Here is an 18,967-nt window from a genome sequence, read left to right as displayed (position 1 = left end):
AGTGGTGCCCCCCACATTTAGGATGGATCTTCCCGCCTCCGCCCAGTGTAGAAACCCTCTCGCATACCTAGAGGTTTGTCTCCTGGGTGATTTTGGACACTGTCTGGTTGACAGTATTAACCATCACACTGTTGAGGGACAGCCTCAGGAGTCAGAGTCATCAGGGAGTTTTGATGTATTTGGAATTTTGACAGCAAGGATGTGTTCATGTGTGAATTTTCTCTTGTGAAGACTGGGGTGGACCACAGCACAACATGACACAAGCTAGGAAACTCTTTGTTGAGCTGCTGGCACCGCCCCTCCATATAAAGAAGAGAAATGAGGTCTACCTGAGAAGCATTAAGTTAGAAGAGAGCGGCCAACTGTGGAGGTGAGGCAGGAGGGCAGGGTCAAGTTCAGGCTGGCTGCATCGAGTCGCTGTGGCCCTGACGGAACAACCACAGCTGGGGCTTTCCTGAGATAGACACAGGGAAGCAAACCCATCTGCAGAGCCAGGTGACTCCATATGTAAGACATTGGCACCCCAGTGAACCTGAGATGAAGACCTTGGTACCCCAGTGAACCTGAGATGAAGACCTTGGCACCCCAGTGAACCTGAGATGAAGACCTTGGCACCCCAGTGAACCTGAGATGAAGACCTTGGTACCCCAGTGAACCTGAGATGAAGACCTTGGTACCCCAGTGAACTTGAGATGAACAGTTGATGCCTAAGGACAAACAGATCGTTATTCTCTCCGGGGAAGTACAGGCATTGCCCTGCAAGCTCTTTAACATGTTCATCTGAGCATGCAGTAAGGCAGAAAGTAAATGCCCTTCCTCTCCCCAGCATCTGGAACCATTGGCATCTCACCTTCTAGCTCTAATCCCACAGCTTTAATTGGGAAAGGTAGTAAGATCTGAGGCAGCACTGTAGGACACCAAATCAAGACCAACTGAGAAATGTCCCCAACTATAGACGTTGCTGTGGGTTCACAACAGACCCTGGGGTCCCTCCCCAGCACTAAACCAAAAAAACAAAACAAAACCCTGTTCTTATAGTTCTTTAGCTATTTGCTCATCAAAAATGTATTTAGGAGTCAGCAAGATAGCTCAGTGGTTAAAGGCACTTGCTTGAGGATTCAAGAGTGTGTACACACACACACACACACACACACACACACACACACATAAATAAATGTAATAATAAGCAAATTCAACACTCCCATGGGGCATCCATGGGCTCATCCCCTCATGTTCAGGTTGTGGGGGGGGGTGTCCAGAGTGTCAGGGCAGGTAACACAGGGACACAAAGACCAGCAAAGGAGAATGGTGGCACCTGCCAGGTAGAGAAAGTTGCTGGGAAACAAAGCTGCACTCAGACACAGAGCTGGCTGTCACCATGTGCCAGATGCATGCAAGTGGTCTAGGCTGTCCCATGACATCTGGCTGAACGCAACTGGTTCAAAACCATTGCTGATGGAGCTGGGCCGCAGCTCAGCTGGTGGAGTGCCTGCCTAGGATTTGCAAAGCCCTGGCTTAGAGCTGCGTGTGGTGGCACACACCTGGAATCCCAGCATTTGAGAGGTGGAGGCAGGACAGGAATTCAAGGTCATCCTTGGCTCAGTAGAGTGTTCAGAGTCAGCCTGGGCTATGTGAGACCCCATCTTAAAAACAACAGAACTGAACTGTTCAGATTAGTGGTGATGGTTCAGCTACTAGGGATTTTATTGAGTTGGAAAGTAGATTTAAAATGATATAGGCATTAAGCTTCTTAGTTGATTTTTTTGAACCCTGTAGAGGGTTGGATTTTTGTTGTTTCCTGTGTTTCCGAGTTTGCTGTTCAGTAACATATTTATACTCTGCAGATCAATGGTGGGACGTTAGAAGCAGCCTAGGTTTCCGGCTTGCCACTAGAGAAACTGTCAGCAAAGTGGAGTGGAGGCCGTCCCTCTTCCTAGGGTACCTCAGTTACCACACAACGATGAGGTCCTGCCACATCTGTTTTCCTCCTATATCTCTGAGGCAGCTTGCTCTTTTAGGACTTAATTTGTGTGCTCCTGTAACCATGGGGGGCAGGATGGAGTCGGGTCGGCTGTCTTGGCCAGCAGGAGAAGCATGACTAGGGAGGTAGGGAAGATCATAGTGTGGGAGGCTCAGGGCCTTGAACTCCCTGAGGGGTTTGGCTGCAGTTCTGGGACCAGGGAAGCCACCACAGAGACTCTGGAATGAGCAGGGCAGAGAGATGGCCCAGTCAAGGTCAAGCTCGCCACGGCCTTGTGGGGATCCTGTTCTTTCTATGGTTGGGGACAAGGTAAGTCTCCAAGTTCATGAGTATGTTCTTCTAGTGTGTCAAATTTCTTATGCTTTTAAAACTTTCCACTTTTTCTTTTTAAACCAGATGGTAAATACTCTGTTCTGAATCTAGAGGTAAGCTTGTTTTCAAGAATCCCTATTTTAAAAATCTGACTTGGCGCTATCATTCGTCTTTGATTCCTTTCTTTCTTTCCTTTCTTTCTTTCTTTCTCTCTCTCTCTCTCTCTCTCTCTCTCTCTCTCTCTCTTTCTTTCTTTTTTAAGCCATGTGACTTCTGTCCCTGACTCTGTACTGTGATTCCATTTCCTGATTTGTACATCTTCAGTTTCCCTTGTATCCTTGGATAGAAACCAACTTAATAATACATACATACATGATATCAGGATCCTACATAATCCTGATGTATGACCTTTTACTTCATCATAATAACATGCTTATGTGAAAGATCTTCTCATAAGAGCTCTTTCCTGCCGCATGATTCATTGATTCACCCCCTCTGTGGTGAGGTTTAGAGGGGGGTGACTCAAGAGGGACACTGAGATGGACTACTGGGGAGTTTATTAGAATTGTTATTGCCATGCACAGACCGACAGACAGACAGGGACATCAGAGCTCCAAGGAGGGTTCAGACCTAAGTACAAGAGACAGACAGCATGCCAGCATTTCCAAAGTGAGGAATCAAAGCCCACATAGCAAAAGTGGGGTCCCCTTTTTATATCAGTATAAGGATGGGGGAGGGGCTGAAACACAAGCCTGCAGCCAGGCTCTCTCATTCCCAGGCTGGAGGCAGGGAAGGGGGTGGGTAGCAGGTATGTGGTCATACCCACTTGGACGTAAACTCACTTCCCAGGTGAAATCCTTACCCCAGGATGCTGCTAGGGACTTGAGTAGACAGTGTCTCTGTAGGGTGCCTATTAGTATCTGTGGGGGCTCCATTTTAACATCACATTCACACACACACACACGCACATGTACACATACACACGTATGCACGCGCATGCACACACTTGTGCACGCTAATATTTTGAGGTACTAGGTACCCTGTGCTTGCTAGGCAAGTGCATTATGGGTTAGCTACATCCCTATTGTATAAACATGACTGCTTCATGGTGTGGTTAAGGGGAAGGTTTTTATTGTAGCTAGGAGGGAGAGAACAGCCAGAGGCATCTGGTAGAGACCAGAGCAGAGAGAGTAAGTAGTAGACTAGACGTGACCAGCAGACTGGACTTGGCCATGAGAGGAGAGAGGGGGAGAGACGTGGGGAGAGTGAGAGATGAAGACAGAGAGGACCAAGAGAGTGAGAGACTGAGTGTGAGACCAAGACCGGGCACGGCTGAAATAGCGGGGTTATAAGGAGAGTTGAGTAGTTGTGGGGAGGGAAGCCCCTGAGCGGGAGGAAGTTTAAGGTAGGAAGAGGTGAGAAGAGCTAGGTACTTGTGGTACTAAGGGAGCCTGCTGCAGGCATGTGCTTTGGTATACTAATAGGCACCATAGATAACCATTTGTGCCTTCTGGCTCCTGGTCGAGGGGAGGTGACCTTCCTTTGGACCTGACACCTGGCCCTCACCTGATACTCTTAAAACAGGAGGGACTCCCCCTCTTCCCAAGTTCAGTCATGGAGACAAGTTAGGAGAAGCAAGGAGTCGCTTCCGTGATTCCTCAAATGGTGGCCAGTTTAATAACCAAGTTGGAAACGTAGAAATAAGTCCATGCTCAAGTCTCTAGATTTAGGAATGTCGAAGTTAAACAGTTTTCACCAGATGTGGTGGGTCCTAGCTGTAACCCCAGCAGCTGGGATTCATCCCAGCAGGAGGGTCATGAGTTCATGGGTCACAGGCTACAACACAGATCCTGTCTCAGAAAACAAAACAAAAGCTTACTCTATGATTCTCGGAAGAGTTACACTCTCATTTTCAGCAGGAACTGAAGTCTCAGCACTATATCTATACATAGTGGGAAAGCCAATGGCAGCTCCCAGCCTGCTCCTACTAATAAGTTTCCAGAGTGAGAGGTGTGCGTGGTGTTTTTTTTTCTCATCAGTTAGAGCCCCACTTTAGAGTCAGTGGGTCCTCTTTAGGGTCCGGCACTCACAGTATGTCACGTGCGTCATATACAAAGTGAAGCATGTATGGACCTTCAGTGAAGATAGAGTCACTGAGCACCTAGGCAAAGACAGAAAGACAGCGAGAGCCCACCAGGAGGGGCGGCCCCTGAGTATGCTCTTCGGTTGTAAGAAAACAATGGGGGCTAAAGAGAGACCCTCGGGAGCCAAGGGAAGAGGAAGCTTCACCCTCCACCCACAGGCCTCACTCAGTGCCTGTGGGAGATGCTCACACTTTCTCATACTCTGCCTTTTCTTCCGTAGGATGAGAAAGTGCCATTACGTGGAAAACCTCCTCCCTCTCCAGGTACTGGCTTTTTGGATTCACTACACTGGGCATGCTTAGTGTTTGCAGAGTACCTAGGATAGTCTCATCTGAGGAAAGTTGACAACTCCTCATGAAAGCTCTGGCATCTGCCCCTGTGATTAGGTTTGAGGAAGATGTTAGTCATTGAGTGTTAGTGGGTGAGGGTGGGCCTGTGAGGGGATCAGGCCTGGGTGAGGGTGGGCCTGTGAGGGGATCAGGCCTGGGTGAGGGTGGGCCTGTGGGGGGGGATCAGGCCTGTGGTGAGGGTGGGCCTGTGGGGGGGACCAGGCCTGGGTGAGGGTGGGCCTGTGGGGGGGATCAGGCCTGGGTGAGGGTGGGCCTGTGGGGGGGGATCAGGCCTGGGTGAGGGTTGGGGAGCTGAGGCCTGTGGTGAGGGTGGGCCTGTGCGGGGGATCAGCTCAGGCCTGGGTGAGGGTGGGCCTGTGGGGTGTGCTGAGTCCTGGTGTGGGAGGTGACGCTGTGGAGGAGTGTGCTGGAGGCCTGGTGTGGGAGGTGATGCTGTGGAGGAGTGTGCTGAGGCCTGGTGTGCGAGGTGATGCTGTGGAGGAGTGTGCTGGAGGCCTGGTGTGGGAGGTGACGCTGTGGAGGAGTGTGCTGGAGGCCTGGTGTGGGAGGTGACGCTGTGGAGGAGTGTGCTGAGGCCTGGTGTGGGAGGTGACGCTGTGGAGGAGTGTGCTGGAGGCCTGGTGTGGGAGGTGATGCTGTGGAGGAGTGTGCTGAGGCCTGGTGTGGGAGGTGATGCTGTGGAGGAGTGTGCTGGAGGCCTGGTGTGGGAGGTGACGCTGTGGAGGAGTGTGCTGAGGCCTGGTGTGGGAGGTGATGCTGTGGAGGAGTGTGCTGAGGCCTGGGTGCTGGTACATAGTAACAAGGGCTCAGCTTGCGGCTCGCTGTCCTGTGAGGCCGACCTCCTGTACGGGTGGGAAGCAGCGGTGGCCTTCAGAGGGTTGTAATGTGGGGCTGTTATGTCTCCCATCACCCATCTGAAAGTATTATTTTGTCTTTTACTTGGATGGACTTCATTTTTGCTCTTTCTTGGGGATTTTGGTTCTGTGTTCTGAGAGAGGGCTGGTGCCTGTGTGAAGGTCTGGACTTGACTTGACAGGCTCCATCTTAGGGAAAGGGCCATCTCAGAGCACCTGCTGTACTCAGTTCCAGGAAGAATCTCAGGAATGGGCCATGACAGCTTGAATAGATACAGGGCAGTAAAGTTTAGCAAAATCCAGACAATCCTGTTTAGAGAGCGGGTTGTGGTTCCCCACCAAAAGTCTAACCCAATGGTTTCAAATGTGGTTTTGCACCCAAAGTCTAGACCAATAGTTTCGAAAAGTCACCTTGCCCCATATGCCTTCTGCCCAATCCCAAGCTTGTAATTCCTGGCTTGTGGTTTTTCCTATAAAGACTCTCCACACCTGGGCTCGTAGCCACCGCCACATTTCCTTCCATCTGCCGTGGGGTAGCCCAGGTTGAACCTGAATAAAAGGACCCTTATGTGCTTGCATTGGAAACGGCTCCTTGGTGGTCTCTGGGGGTTTCTCGAAACGGGTACAACACAGGCTCTCTGTCCACTGGGAGTAGTCCATTGCACAGCCTATCTGAACTTAGGGTGTAGATCACACTGATTTTCAGCAAGAGGTTCTGAGTAGGCTCCTCAGACCTTTACATGCACACTATCACACATGTATCCACACCTGACATACACACATCTTGTATACACAATAATAATAAAATTAAAAAGAGCCAAATTCATAGGAAAAAGAAGAAAAAGATTTATTCAGTATGGCCACTTTAAGAAGAGGGACAAAGACTTCCAGTGACTACCCCCAAAACACAAGCCCAGCCTCAGGGTCCTGACACAAAGCTAGGTTTTAAGGAGAGGCCAGAGTTAAGTAGCAGGGCCAGGAAAGCTCTGCTTTGGGCTCAGACACTATCTGAAAGGGTCATTAGCATTTGAATTGGTGGGGGCTAGTCGGTCACTAAGTCACTGTCCAGAAGGGTTACCTGGTAGGCAAAAGGGTGCTAAGCCTGCAGGTAGAAGCTCCTCCCTGCCTCCTCTGGCCCTGGCCCCCCTTCCTTCCCCTGGGTACTCAGACTTTTCAGACACCAGGGACACGCCCCGGGCCTAATGTGAACTAGTTGCTTCCACAGCTTTTGGAATGAAGTGTGGAGTGTTGATGCCCAGTGGTCACTTTGGTCGTTACGTCTGCTTTTCTTCTGTACCCTCTAGATGTAGCCGGTAGAGTACATCAGAGATACACAGAAATGACCAAAGAAAAGTTTGAGGAGTTAAAAGAAGAAACCGTGCATCTCCACGCTGCAAACCAGTCCCTCAGCCTGGAACTGAGCGCCGTGAGACAAGCAATGAGGGAGTTACAGCTGCAGCTTAGGAGAGCGGGGAAAGACAGCCGGAGGCTGAAGGAGGCAGAAAAGGCGCCCCCTCAGGAAGGTGCGCCCCGTGGTGTTACCGCTAAGGGACAGTCGGGGCTTTATTCACTTTTCACTTTGAGAATCTACTTCCTGTTGTATGTCGATGTGTGGTGATATTTATGTTGTAATCTTTAAGATCCTTCATTAATACCCTTATGCTTATTGAATTTTGATTTTTATCTATTGTATCATTTTTATTAAATGTCATAGCTTATTTATATAAATTATATGTATAGACATTATATATATTTATGTACAATTCACTGCAAAGGAACAAAAAGATCAACCACTAGCTTATATAAAACCTGGGTGACTTTGATAACACTTGATTGTTGTGTAATATGAAGTCAATGTTTTTCAGTAGCCACACCCGAATTACTTTGCCTAAGGAAGCAAAGCCAAGACCTGCTGGATGAAAACAGGGGGTTGAAGATGATTGTCCATCGTCTGAATGTAGAACTCAGCCGCTACCAAACAAAATTCAGGCATTTATCTGAGGAAGAGGTAATGTTTCCAACACGAAGAAACAGTTTGTTTGTCTTTAGCCTTTACTGTTGAATTTATTTCTGGTTCTTGAGGGGTTCTTGGTAGCTCATGCCTTTAATCCCTGCATTTGGGTGACAGACAGGTGGATCTCTGTGAGTTTGAGGCTACCCTGGTCTACAGAGTGAGTTCTAGGATAGCCAGTGCTGTTACACAGAGAAATCCTGTCTTGGGAAAAAAAAAACCTCACTTGAGAGTGCCTACCCTCTCTCCCACTCGGCTGCACTGCTACTGTTTCCCGGTCCCCTCCACAGCACCACCCCGAGCTCCAATGCATTAACTATAAAAGTTTCCAAAAAAGCTTTTCTCCATCTTTCTTTCAAAAACTCTCTTTCCTATGTGCGAATGGAAATGTGTGATTGATGTGGCCACCTGTATTTCTTTCTGACTGACTTTTAAATGCTTCAGTTTATATGTTCCTTATCTGCTCTGACTTGTTACATCACTGCGGATCAGGAGCTAAGAGCCAGACTGGTAGCAGGCCTGTCCATGGCCCTGTATCTTATCACTGGGCCCCACCTCCTGCAGCTCTCCAGCCTCCACAGATAGCTCCATCAGCCAGCAACCAAGTACTCGAGCCTGGGCTGTGGCAGCATTTCAGTCTCAAATCACAGAGGGAACCAAAGCACAGGACCGTTCCACCTCCTTCATCCTAACCCATAATGGAGGCAGTAAAGAGCCTATGGAACATGGGCAGTGCCGGAACGTGCAAAGGAAAGGGTTAAAGGTTCGTGTCAGCTGCTCCATTGTCAGCCCCTTTCCTCAGAGTTACCACTGTTCTAGAAAGTCGATGGATTTTTACTCCAGTGAGCACAGGGCCCAAGTCCATAGGCTTGCTGAATAAGCTCCTAGAATCTAAGCTAAGCCAGGAGGCCTAGCCTCTGCTCTTAGAGAACCCCGGGACATGGGGTGGGGAAGGTGCAGACGTTCAGGACCCAGAACACATCACTGACTGTCTCTAGTTGTGGTCTGCGAGGGCAGACACAGACACAGACACAGCATTCTCCCCTCATGAGGGTTTCTGCGAGTCCTGCCTGTAGGACTCTGGAGATTTTTGTTTTTGTCTTTAAATGTACTGGAGATGAACTCAAGGCCTCGTACATTCTAGATAAGCACTGTACACCACTACACCCCCAACCCCTGACTTTCTTTTAACTCTTTTCTTGTTTTTATTTTATTTTATAATATAATTTAATTCTACATATCAGCCATGGATTCTCTTGTTCTCCCCCCCTCCCGTATCCCCCCCAAGCCAAACCCCCCATTCCCATCTCCTCCAGGGCAAAGACTCCCCCAAGGATTGAGATCAACTTGGTAGACTCAGTCCAGGCAGGTCCAGTCCCCTCTTCCCAGGCTGAGCCAAGTATCCCTGCATAAGCCCCAGGTTTCAAACAGCCAACTCATGCACTGAGCCTGGATGCCTCCCAAACAGATCAAGCCAATCAACTGTCTCACCTATTCAGAGGGCCTGATCCAGTTGGGGGCCCCTCAGCCATTGGTTCTTAGTTCATGTGTCTCCATTCATTTGGCTATTTGTCCCTCAGTCGTTGGATGGGGTTTCTAGCACCACAGTTAGGGTGTTTGGCCATCCCATCACCAGAGTAGGTCAGTTCGGGCTGTCTCTCGACCATTGCCAGCAGTCTATTGTGGGGGCATCTTTGTGGATTTCTGTGGGCCTCTCTAGCACTTTGCTTCTTCCTATTCTCATGTGATCTTCATTTACCATGGTCTCCTATTCCTTGTTCTCCCTCTCTGTTCTTGATCCAGCTGGGATCTTCCGCTCCCCCAAGCTCTCTTTCCCTCAACCCTCGCCCTTCATTACCCCCACTCACGTCCAGGCTGTTCATGTAGATCTCATCCATTTCTCCGTCATTGGGCGATCCTCGTGTCCTTCTTGGGGGGCCTGTTTTCTAGGTAGCCTCCCTGGAATTGTGAGTAGCAGTCTGGTCATCTTTGTTTTATATCTAGTATCCTCCTATGAGTGAGTACATACCATGTTTGTCTTTCTGAGTCTGGGTTACCTCACTCAGGATGATTTTTTTCTAGATCCATCCATTTGCCTGCAAACCTCATGATGTCATTGTTTTTCTCTGCTGAGTAGTACTCCATTGTGTATATGTACCACATTTTATATATCCATTCTTCAGTTGAAGGACATCTAGGTTGTTTCCAGGTTCTGGCTATTACAAACAATGCTGATATGAACATAGCTGAGCAAGTGCCCTTGTGGTATGATTGAGCATTCCTTGGGTATATACCCAAGAGTGGTATAGCTGGATCTTGGGGGAGATTGAATCCCAATTTTCTAAGAAAGCGCCATATTGATTTCCAAAGTGGTTGTACAAGCTTGCATTCCCACCAGCAGTGGAGGAGAGTTCCCCTTGGTCCACATCCTCTCCAGCATAAGGTGTCCTCAGTGTTTTTGATCTTAGCCATTCTGACAGGTGTAAGGTGGTATCTCAGAGTTGTTTTGATTTGCATTTCCCTGATAATTAGGGGTATTGAGCTCTCTCTCTCTCTCTCTCTCTCTCTCTCTTAATATAGCTTTGACATACAGGTTGAGTATCCCTTAGACAAAAATGCTTGAGATTAGATGTATTTATTGATTTTGAAGCTATTGAGTATTTCATGGACTTTACTTGATGGTAACCTTAAAGGACATCTTTTTTTGTTTTTTTTAAAGATTTATTTATTTATTATGTATACAGTGTTCTGTCTGCCTATGTACCTGCATGCAGTCCAGAAGAGGGCACCAGATCTCATTACAGATGGTTGTGAGCCACCATGTGGGTGCTGGGAATTGAACTTAGGACCTCTGGAAGAACAGCCAGTGTTCTTAACCCCTGAGCCATCTCTCCAGCCCCAAAAGACATCTTTTTAAAGTTAGTATTTTGCAGCATTTGACTTGCGACTGTCTGATTAACACCCACTAAATTAATTAATTAATTAACTAACTAACTAACTAACTAATTAATTAATGGTTTTGTTTTTATGTGACAGGGTCTCATGTAGCCCAGGCTGGCCTTGAACTCCTGATCCTCCTGCCTCCACCTCCGGAGTGTTGGGACTGCAGGTGTTCACACCTCCCCTACTGAATCCTGCCGTTTCATGTGTACAGTTGCTGGAGTTAGTGTGTCCAGACTTGCACAGCTACTACAATCAGTGCTAGGACACTCACACCCATCGCGACATTTCATGCCCGTCAAGTCTCCCCTGTTTTCCCAGCATGCACTTCCTCTACAGCAGCCCCTGGAAACTTGGTTTACTTTCTTATTTTGTTAGTTTATTGAGACAGGATATCTCTGCATAGCCCTGGCTTTCTTAGACCTCACCATAGACCAGGCTGGCCTCAGACTCACAGAGATGAGGCGTGCCCCACATCTGTCCAGGCTGGCCTCAGACTCACAGAGGTGAGGTGTGCCCCACATCTGTCCTGGTTACGTTCTAACTCTGCAGATTCGCCTATTTTGAGCAGTTCATAGAAGTGCGATTACATCGTGGGCGGCCTTTTGTGGCTGATTTCTTTCGTTTTGCATAATAGTAATCTTTCCTTTTTAGAGATGCTGGTAATCGAACCCTGGTCCTTGTACATGTTAGACAGGCACTCTACTAACTCTAATATTATTTATTTGTTTATTTGTTCATTTATTTCTAAGAAAGGATCTCCGACTGTAGCCCAAGCAGGGACCCACTATGTAGCTCAGGCTGACCTCAGCTTGCGGCAGGAGCTTCCCACCTCAGCTTCCGAAGTGCTGAGATTATAGGCATGCATCACCACACCAGCTCCCAGCATTAACTTTTTAATAACAAAATTAATCTGGGGGAGTTCACACAATCCAAAACACATTGCCTAGACCTTGTCCTTCTGTTGGGCTGTGGGCGGGGCAAAGCAAGTGGGTCCAGTGACAACATATTGTCACCTCTGTTGTTACCCCAGCATCCCCGCTCCATACACTTTTCATTTGACCTATGCAAATGCCACATTTTCAATGACATTTTTCCTAGTCCCTCTCTCCAGATGTGATCTCCCTCTTACTTATTTTGGGAAGGTGGAACGTGTGTGTGTGTATGTGTGTGTGTGTGTGTGTGTGTGTGTGTGTGTGTGTGTGTGTGTGTTTAGGTGTTCACGCATGGATGCACATGAAGAGGCCAAAGGAGAATGTCACTGTCTTCCTCTCTCCCTCCCTCCCTCCCTCCTTCCCTTCTTTTCTTCCTTCTTTTCCCCATCATTCCTTTCTTTCTCTTCATGTGGAAACATGAAGTCGGAGATAGTCTGAGTGTTTGTAATAGTGTTGTGTGTCAGTGTTATCTCCTAATTTTTACACAGTGCTGTGTTAACTAAACAAATGTTTTGTTCTTAGGAAACATGTTGCAGTATTTAGGGGATGAGGATGTTACTCTCAAACACTTCCCATTTATATGCACACACACATGCGCACAAAGAAGGATGATGTCTGTTCTAGACTAAGATAAGAATGTCTGTTTACCACATGGCATTTCAGGGACAGCTTGACTGTGTCTTCAATGTGTGCTTTAATTTCAGTGTTCCCAAATCGAAGGCCTCCCATCAAAGGGCCCCACACCCCCCTGGTTGGTAAGTGAAGGTTAATCTCAGGCCCATATTCTCTGGCTCTGTCAAACTACTAAGAACCATTCCAGAATAAGTTGCTTTCTTGCCCTTTAAAAAACATGATGAGCTGGGTGGTGGTGGTGTACATCTTTAATCCTAGCACTTGGGAGGCAGAGGCAGGTGGATCTCTGAGTTCGAGGTCACCCTGCTCTACAGGGAAAATCCAGGACAGCCAGGGCTCCACAGAGAAACCCTGTCCCGAAAAAACCAAACAAAAACCCCGAAGCCATGCTGGTTGTATTTCAGTGTAAGAAATTATGTCAACCATCTTTATTTCATGACTCACCCGCAGCTGGATATAAAGTACCTCTCCCCACTGCTGCTGGCTTATGAAGACAGAATGAAGGAGAAGGACAGACTCTACACCACGCTGGAGGTAGGTGGGCAGATGTCTCGGAGACAAGCTGTTTCAGATAAAACCGTTCAGACTGCAGAAACAGCTCACAGGTAACCGTGCTTAGAAGAACGGAGGAGCGGGTAGGGTGGCTGGGGGAAAGAGCTGGAGAAGGAGGAAGGTGTGTTTGGCAGAGCATGAGGGGTGGGTGGGTGGTGCTTGGAGGAGAGGTGTGCGGGGATGCAGAGCCTTTGAGAAGCTGTGGTCCGGGGACAGGTAGTCCCACGAGAGTGGCAGTCTTGGGAGGCAAAGGAAGAGCAGTACGTCATCCATGACTGTGCAACTGTGGACGCCAGCGCTAGAGCAGATGCTGGGCCAAACTGAGACCATGCCCAGGGTGTTTTAGGGAATCCTAACGCTCGGGGTCCCAGGAAGCACTGACCCCAGAGGTGCATTGTGATCGAGTTGTCAGCAGTATTAAAAACAAGGATTTGTCCATTTCACTAGTTCCTGAGAATGGCAGCCATTCCAACTGTAAGGAGACTAGGCCTGGGTATTATTAACACCCCTGGGTCCTTCTATGACTCATGCTTCTGAGGTCTTCACTATGGGGCCCAGGTATTGGAAGGATCCAGGGAGAGAAGAGTTGGTCTTTAGGGAACCCTGAATGGAAGAGGTCCTTTAAGAGCTCAACAGCCTGGTCTTCAGTCATGCTTCCCATTACCTGTCCCATCTCAAGAAACCTTATGACATACTATTGGACATTGGATTTTTTTTAAGACTTATTTATTCATATATTTTATATATACACCAGAATCTGATCTCATTATAGATGGTTGTGAGCCACCATGTGGTTGCTGGGAATTGAACTCAGAACCTCTGGAAGAGCAGTCAATGCTCTTAACCACTAAGCCATCTCTCCAGCCCCATGGACATTGGATTTTTTTTTTTTTTGTGTGTGTGTGTTTTTTTTTTTTTTTTTTTTTTGTGATATATATTTTTTATTTTACAATACCATTCAGTTCTACATATCAGCCATGGGTTCCCCTATTCTCCCCCCTCCCACGCCCTCCCCTTACCCCCAGCCCACCCTCCATTCCCATCTCCTCCAGGACAAGTCCTCCCCCGAGGACTGTGATCGACTTGGTAGACTCAGTCCAGGGAGGTCCAGTCCCTTCCTCCCAGACTGAGCCAAGTGTCCCTGCATAAGTTCCTGGTTTCAAACAGCCAACTCATGGAATGAGCACAGGACTTGGTTCCACTGCCTAAATGCCTCCCAAACTGATCAAGCCAGTCAACTGTCTCACCTATTCAGAGGGCCTGATCCAGCTGGGAGCCCCTCAGTCTTTGGTTCATAGTTCATGTGTTTCCATTCATTTGGCTATTTTTTTTTCAATAATTGAGTAAAACTGAAATTTATTATATGCCACAGTCGTCCTACGGACCTCCATGCTATATATATATAGCCTCTATGGTTCTATGGGTTGTGGTCTGATTGTTCATTTTATATCTAGAATCCACCAATGAGTGAGTACATACCATAACTGTCTTTCTGGGTTTGGGTTACCTCACTCAGGATGATATTTTCTAGTTCCATCCATTTGCCTGCAAATTTCATGCTTTCATTGTTTTTCTCTGCTGAGTAGTACTCCATTGTGTATATGTACCACATTTTTTTCATCCATTCTTCCGTTGATGGGCATCTAGGTTGTTTCCAGGTTCTGGCTATTACAAATAGTGCTGCTATGAACATAGCTGAGCATGTATCTTTATGGTATGTATCAGCATTCTTTGGGTATATGCCCAAGAGTGGGATGGCTGGGTCTTGAGGTAGTTTGATTCCTAATTTTCTGAGAAACCGCCATACTGATTTCCATAGTGGTTGTACAAGTTTACATTCCCACCAACAGTGGAGGAGTGTTCCCTTTGCTCCACATCCTCTCCAACATTGGTTGTCATTGGTGTTTTTGATCTTAGCCATTCTAACAGGTGTAAGGTGGTATCTCAGAGTCGTTTTGATTTGCATTTCTCTGATGATTAAGGATGTTGAGCATTTCTTTAAATGTCTTTCAGCCATTTGTAGTTCTTGTTTTGTGAATTCTCTGTTTAGCTCTTTAGCCCATTTTTTAATTGGACTGTTCAGTGCTTTGATGTCTAGTTTCTTGAGTTCTTTATATATTGTGGAGATCAATCCTCTGTCAGATGTGGGGTTGGTGAAGATCTTTTCCCAATCTGTTGGCTGTCTTTTTGTCTTATTGACTGTGTCTTTTGCCCTGCAAAAGCTTCTCAGTTTTGAGAGGTCCCATTTATTAATGGTTGTGCTCAGGGTCTGTGCTGTTGGTGTTTTATTTAGGAAATGGTCTCCAGTGCCAATGCGTTCAAGAGTGCTTCCTATCTTCTTTTCTATTAAGTTTAGTGTAACTGGATTTATGTTTAGGTCTTTGATCCACTTGGACTTGAGTTTTGTGCATGGTGACAGATATGGATCTATTTGTAATCTTTTACATATTGACATCCAGTTATGCCAGCACCATTTGTTGAAGATACTTTCTTTGTTCCATTGTATAGTTTTGGCTCCTTTGTCAAAAACCAGGTGTTCATATGTGCATGGATTAATGTCAGGGTCTTCAATTCGATTCCATTGGTCCGTATGTCGGTTTTTATACCAGTACCAAGCTGTTTTTATTACTATAGCTCTATAGTAGAGTTTGAGGTCCGGGATGGTGATGCCTCCAAGGGTTGCTTTATCGTATAGGATTCTTTTAGCTATCATGGGTCTTTTGTTTTTCCATATAAAGTTGAGTATTTTTCTTTCCAAGTCTGTGAAGAATTGTGTTGGGATTTTGATGGGGATTGCATTGAATCTGTAGATTGCTTTTGGTAAGATTGCCATTTTTACTATGTTAATCCTACCTATCCATGAGCATGGGAGATCCTTCCATTTTCTGATATCTTCTTCAATTTCTTTCTTTAGAGATTTAAAGTTCTTATCAAAAAGGTCTTTCACTTGTTTAGTTAGTGTTATCCCAAGGTATTTTATATTATTTGTGGCTATTGTAAAGGGTGATGTTTCTCTGACTTCTTTCTCAGCCCTTTTATCATTTGTGTATAGGAGGGCTACTGATTTTTTTGAGTTGATCTTGTATCCTGCCACTTTACTGAAGGAGTTTATCAGCTGTAGAAGTTCCCTGGTAGAGTTTTTGGGGTCACTTATGTATACTATCATATCATCTGCAAATAGTGAAAGTTTGACTTCTTCCTTGCCAATTTGTATCCCTTTGATCTCCTTTTGTTGTCTTATTGCTCTAGCTAGAACTTCTAGTACTATATTGAATAAATATGGGGAGAGTGGACAGCCTTGTCTTGTTCCTGAATTTAGTGGTATCGCTTTGAGTTTCTCTCCATTTAATTTGATGTTTGCTGTTGGCTTGCTATAAATTGCTTTTATTATGTTTAGAAATGTTCCTTGTATTCCTATTCTTTCTAAGACCTTTATCATGAAGGGGTGTTGGATTTTGTCAAAGGCTTTTTCAGCATCTAGGGAGATGATCATGTGGTTTTTTTCTTTCAGTTTGTTTATATGGTGTATTACATTGACTGATTTCCGTATGTTGAACCATCCTTGCATCCCTGGGATGAATCCTACTTGGTCGTGATGGATGATTGTTTTGATGTATTCTTGGATTCGGTTTGCCAATATTTTGTTGAGTATTTTTGCATCAATGTTCATGAGGGAGATTGGTCTGTAGTTCTCTTTCTTTGTTGCATCTTTGTGTGGTTTGGGTATCAGGGTAATTGTAGCCTCATAAAAAGAGTTTGGTAGTGTTCCTTCTGTTTCTATTGTGTGGAACACTTTGAAGAGGATTGGTATTAGTTCTTCTTTGAAAGTCAGGTAGAATTCTGCACTGAAACCATCTGGTCCTGGGCTTTTTTTAGTTGGGAGACTTTTGATGACTGTTTCTATTTCTTTAGGGGTTATTGGTCTATTTAAATGGTTTATCTGGTCTTGATTTAATTTTGGTATTTGGTATTTATCCAGAATATTGTCCATTTCTTCCTGGTTTTCCATTTTTGTGGAGTACAGGTTTTTGAAGTATGATCTGATGATTCTCTGGATTTCCTCATTGTCTGTTGTTATGTCTCCCTTTTCATTTCTGATTTTGTGAATTTGGGTGTTCTCTCTTTGCCTTTTGGTTAATTTGGCTAGTGGTTTGTCTATCTTGTTGATTTTTTCAAAGAACCAACTCTTTGTTTCATTGATTTTTTGTATTGTTCTCTTGTTTTCTATTTGTTGATTTCAGCCCTCAATTTGATTATTTCCTGGCGTCTATTTCTCCTGGGTGAGTTTGTTTCTTTTTGTTCTAGAGCTTTCAGTTGTGCTGTTAATTCATTGGTATGGGATTGCTCCATCTTCTTTATGTGTGCATTTAGAGCTATGAATTTTCCTCTTAGCACTGCTTTCATAGTGTCCCATAAGTTTGGGTATGTTGTACTTTCATTTTCATTGAATTCTAGGAACTCTTTAATTTCTGTCTTTATTTCTTCCTTGACCCATTGATGTTTCAGGTGGGTATTATTCAGTTTCCATGAGTTTGTGGGTTTTCTATAATTTTTGTTGTTATTGAGTTCTAACTTTAAGGCTTGGTGGTCTGATAAAATACAGGAGGTTATTCCAATTTTTTTGTATCTGTTGAGATTTGTTTTGTGTCCAAGCATGTGGTCAATTTTTGAGAAGGTTCCATGGGGTGCTGAGAAGAAGGTATATTCTTTTGTGTTAGGATGGAATATTCTGTATATACCTATTAGGTCCATTTGAGTCATAACATCTGTTAGGTCCTTTATTTCTTTGTTAAGTTTCAGTCTGGTAGATCTATCTTTTGGTGAGAGTGGTGTGTTAAAATCTCCCACTACTAATGTGTGGGGTTTGATGTGCGTTTTAAACTTTAGTAGTGTTTCTTTTATGAATGTGGGTGCTTTTGTATTTGGAGCATAAATGTTTAGAATTGAGACTTCATCTTGGTGGATTTTTCCTGTGATGAATATGTAATGTCCATCCTGGTCTCTTTTGATTGATTTTAGTTTGAAGTCTATTTTATTAGATATTAGGATAGCTACACCAGCTTGTTTCTTAGGTCCATTTGCTTGGAAAACCTTTTCCCAGCCCTTTACTCGGAGGTAGTGTCTGTCTTTGGAGTTAAGGTGTGTTTCTTGTATGCAGCATATGGATGGGTCCTGTTTTCTAATCCATTCTGTTAGCCTGTGTCTTTTTATAGGTGAGTTGAGACCATTGATATTGATGGATATTAATGACCAGTGATTGTTAATTCCTGTTATTTTTTTGGTTGTGTTGTGTTGTCCTTCTGTGGTGTATGTTGGTGTAGGATTATCTATTGCTTGATTTTTCATGGATGTGTTTAGCTTCTTTGGGTTGAATTTTCCCTTCTAGTGCTTTCTGTAGGGCTGGGTTTGTGTACAGGTATTGATTAAATCTGGTTTTATCCTGGAATATTTTGTTTACTCCGCCTATGGTGATTAAGAGTTTTGCTGGGTATAATAGTCTGGGTTGGCATCCATGATCTCTTAGTGTCTGCATGAGGTTTGTCCATGATCTTCTATCTTTCATAGTCTCTATTGAGTAGTCTGGTGTTATTCTGATGGGTTTGCCTTTATATGTTACTTGGTCCTTTTCCTTTGCAGCTCTTAATATTTTTTCTTTATTCTGTGTGTTTAGTGTTTTGATTATTATGTGGCGAGGGGACTTTTTTTTTGGATCCAGCCTATTCGGTGTTCTGTAAGCTTCTTGTATCTTCATAGGTATTTCTTTCTTTAGGTTAGGAAAGTTTTCTTCTATGATTTTGTTGAATATATTTTCTGTGCCTTTGAGTTGGTATTCTTCTCCTTCTTCTATCCCTATTATTCTTAGGTTTGGTCTTTTCATGGTGTCCCAAATTTCCTGGACGTTTTGTGTTAGGACTTTTTTGTCTTTATTGTTTTCTTTGACTGACGAATCTATTTTCTCTATCGTGTCTTCAGTGTCAGAGATTCTCTGTTCCATCTCTTGCAATCGGTTGGTTATGCTTGTTTCTGTAGTTCCTGTTCGTTTTGTCAGGATTTCTATTTCCAGCATTCCCTCAGCATGTGTTTTCTTTATTGTCTCAAATTCATTTTTCAGATCTTGGAATGTTTCTTTCATCTGTTTAATTGCTTTTTCTTGGCTTTCTTTGATTTCTTCCCATTTTTTGTTCGTTTTTTCTTCCATTTCTTTAAGGGAGTTTTTTATTTCCTCTTTAATGGAGTTTTTCATTTCCTCTTTAA

The 18,967-nt window shown here is 45.0% G+C and overlaps 1 protein-coding gene across 8 annotated transcripts in view; it reads left to right on the top strand.

The window, feature by feature from the left end:
- Cep89 (centrosomal protein 89) overlaps positions 1–18,967 on the top strand; it is a 62,184-nt gene that overhangs the window by 15,497 nt on the left and 27,720 nt on the right. For 5 of the 8 annotated variants that reach the window (XR_013053078.1, XR_013053082.1, XM_042275564.2 and 2 more), the window contains exons 6-11: positions 2,378–2,406; positions 4,658–4,700; positions 6,946–7,164; positions 7,507–7,649; positions 12,232–12,282; positions 12,611–12,694. Coding sequence is in view for 4 of the 8 variants with exons in the window: in XM_042275564.2 (XP_042131498.1) it covers positions 2,378–2,406; positions 4,658–4,700; positions 6,946–7,164; positions 7,507–7,649; positions 12,232–12,282; positions 12,611–12,694 (569 nt within the window). In the remaining 4 variants the exon portion in view is untranslated. The remainder of the gene's footprint in view (positions 1–2,377; positions 2,407–4,657; positions 4,701–6,945; positions 7,165–7,506; positions 7,650–12,231; positions 12,283–12,610; positions 12,695–18,967) is intronic. The other 3 variants (XR_013053081.1, XR_013053083.1, XM_016003562.3) reach the window with 1 other exon arrangement.

The sequence above is a fragment of the Peromyscus maniculatus genome, chromosome 1 (genome assembly GCF_049852395.1).
Source record: "Peromyscus maniculatus bairdii isolate BWxNUB_F1_BW_parent chromosome 1, HU_Pman_BW_mat_3.1, whole genome shotgun sequence".
In the NCBI taxonomy this organism is placed as follows: domain Eukaryota; kingdom Metazoa; phylum Chordata; class Mammalia; order Rodentia; family Cricetidae; genus Peromyscus; species Peromyscus maniculatus.
Note: the sequence above shows the minus strand (reverse complement) of the source record. Positions and strands in the feature narration are given on the sequence as shown.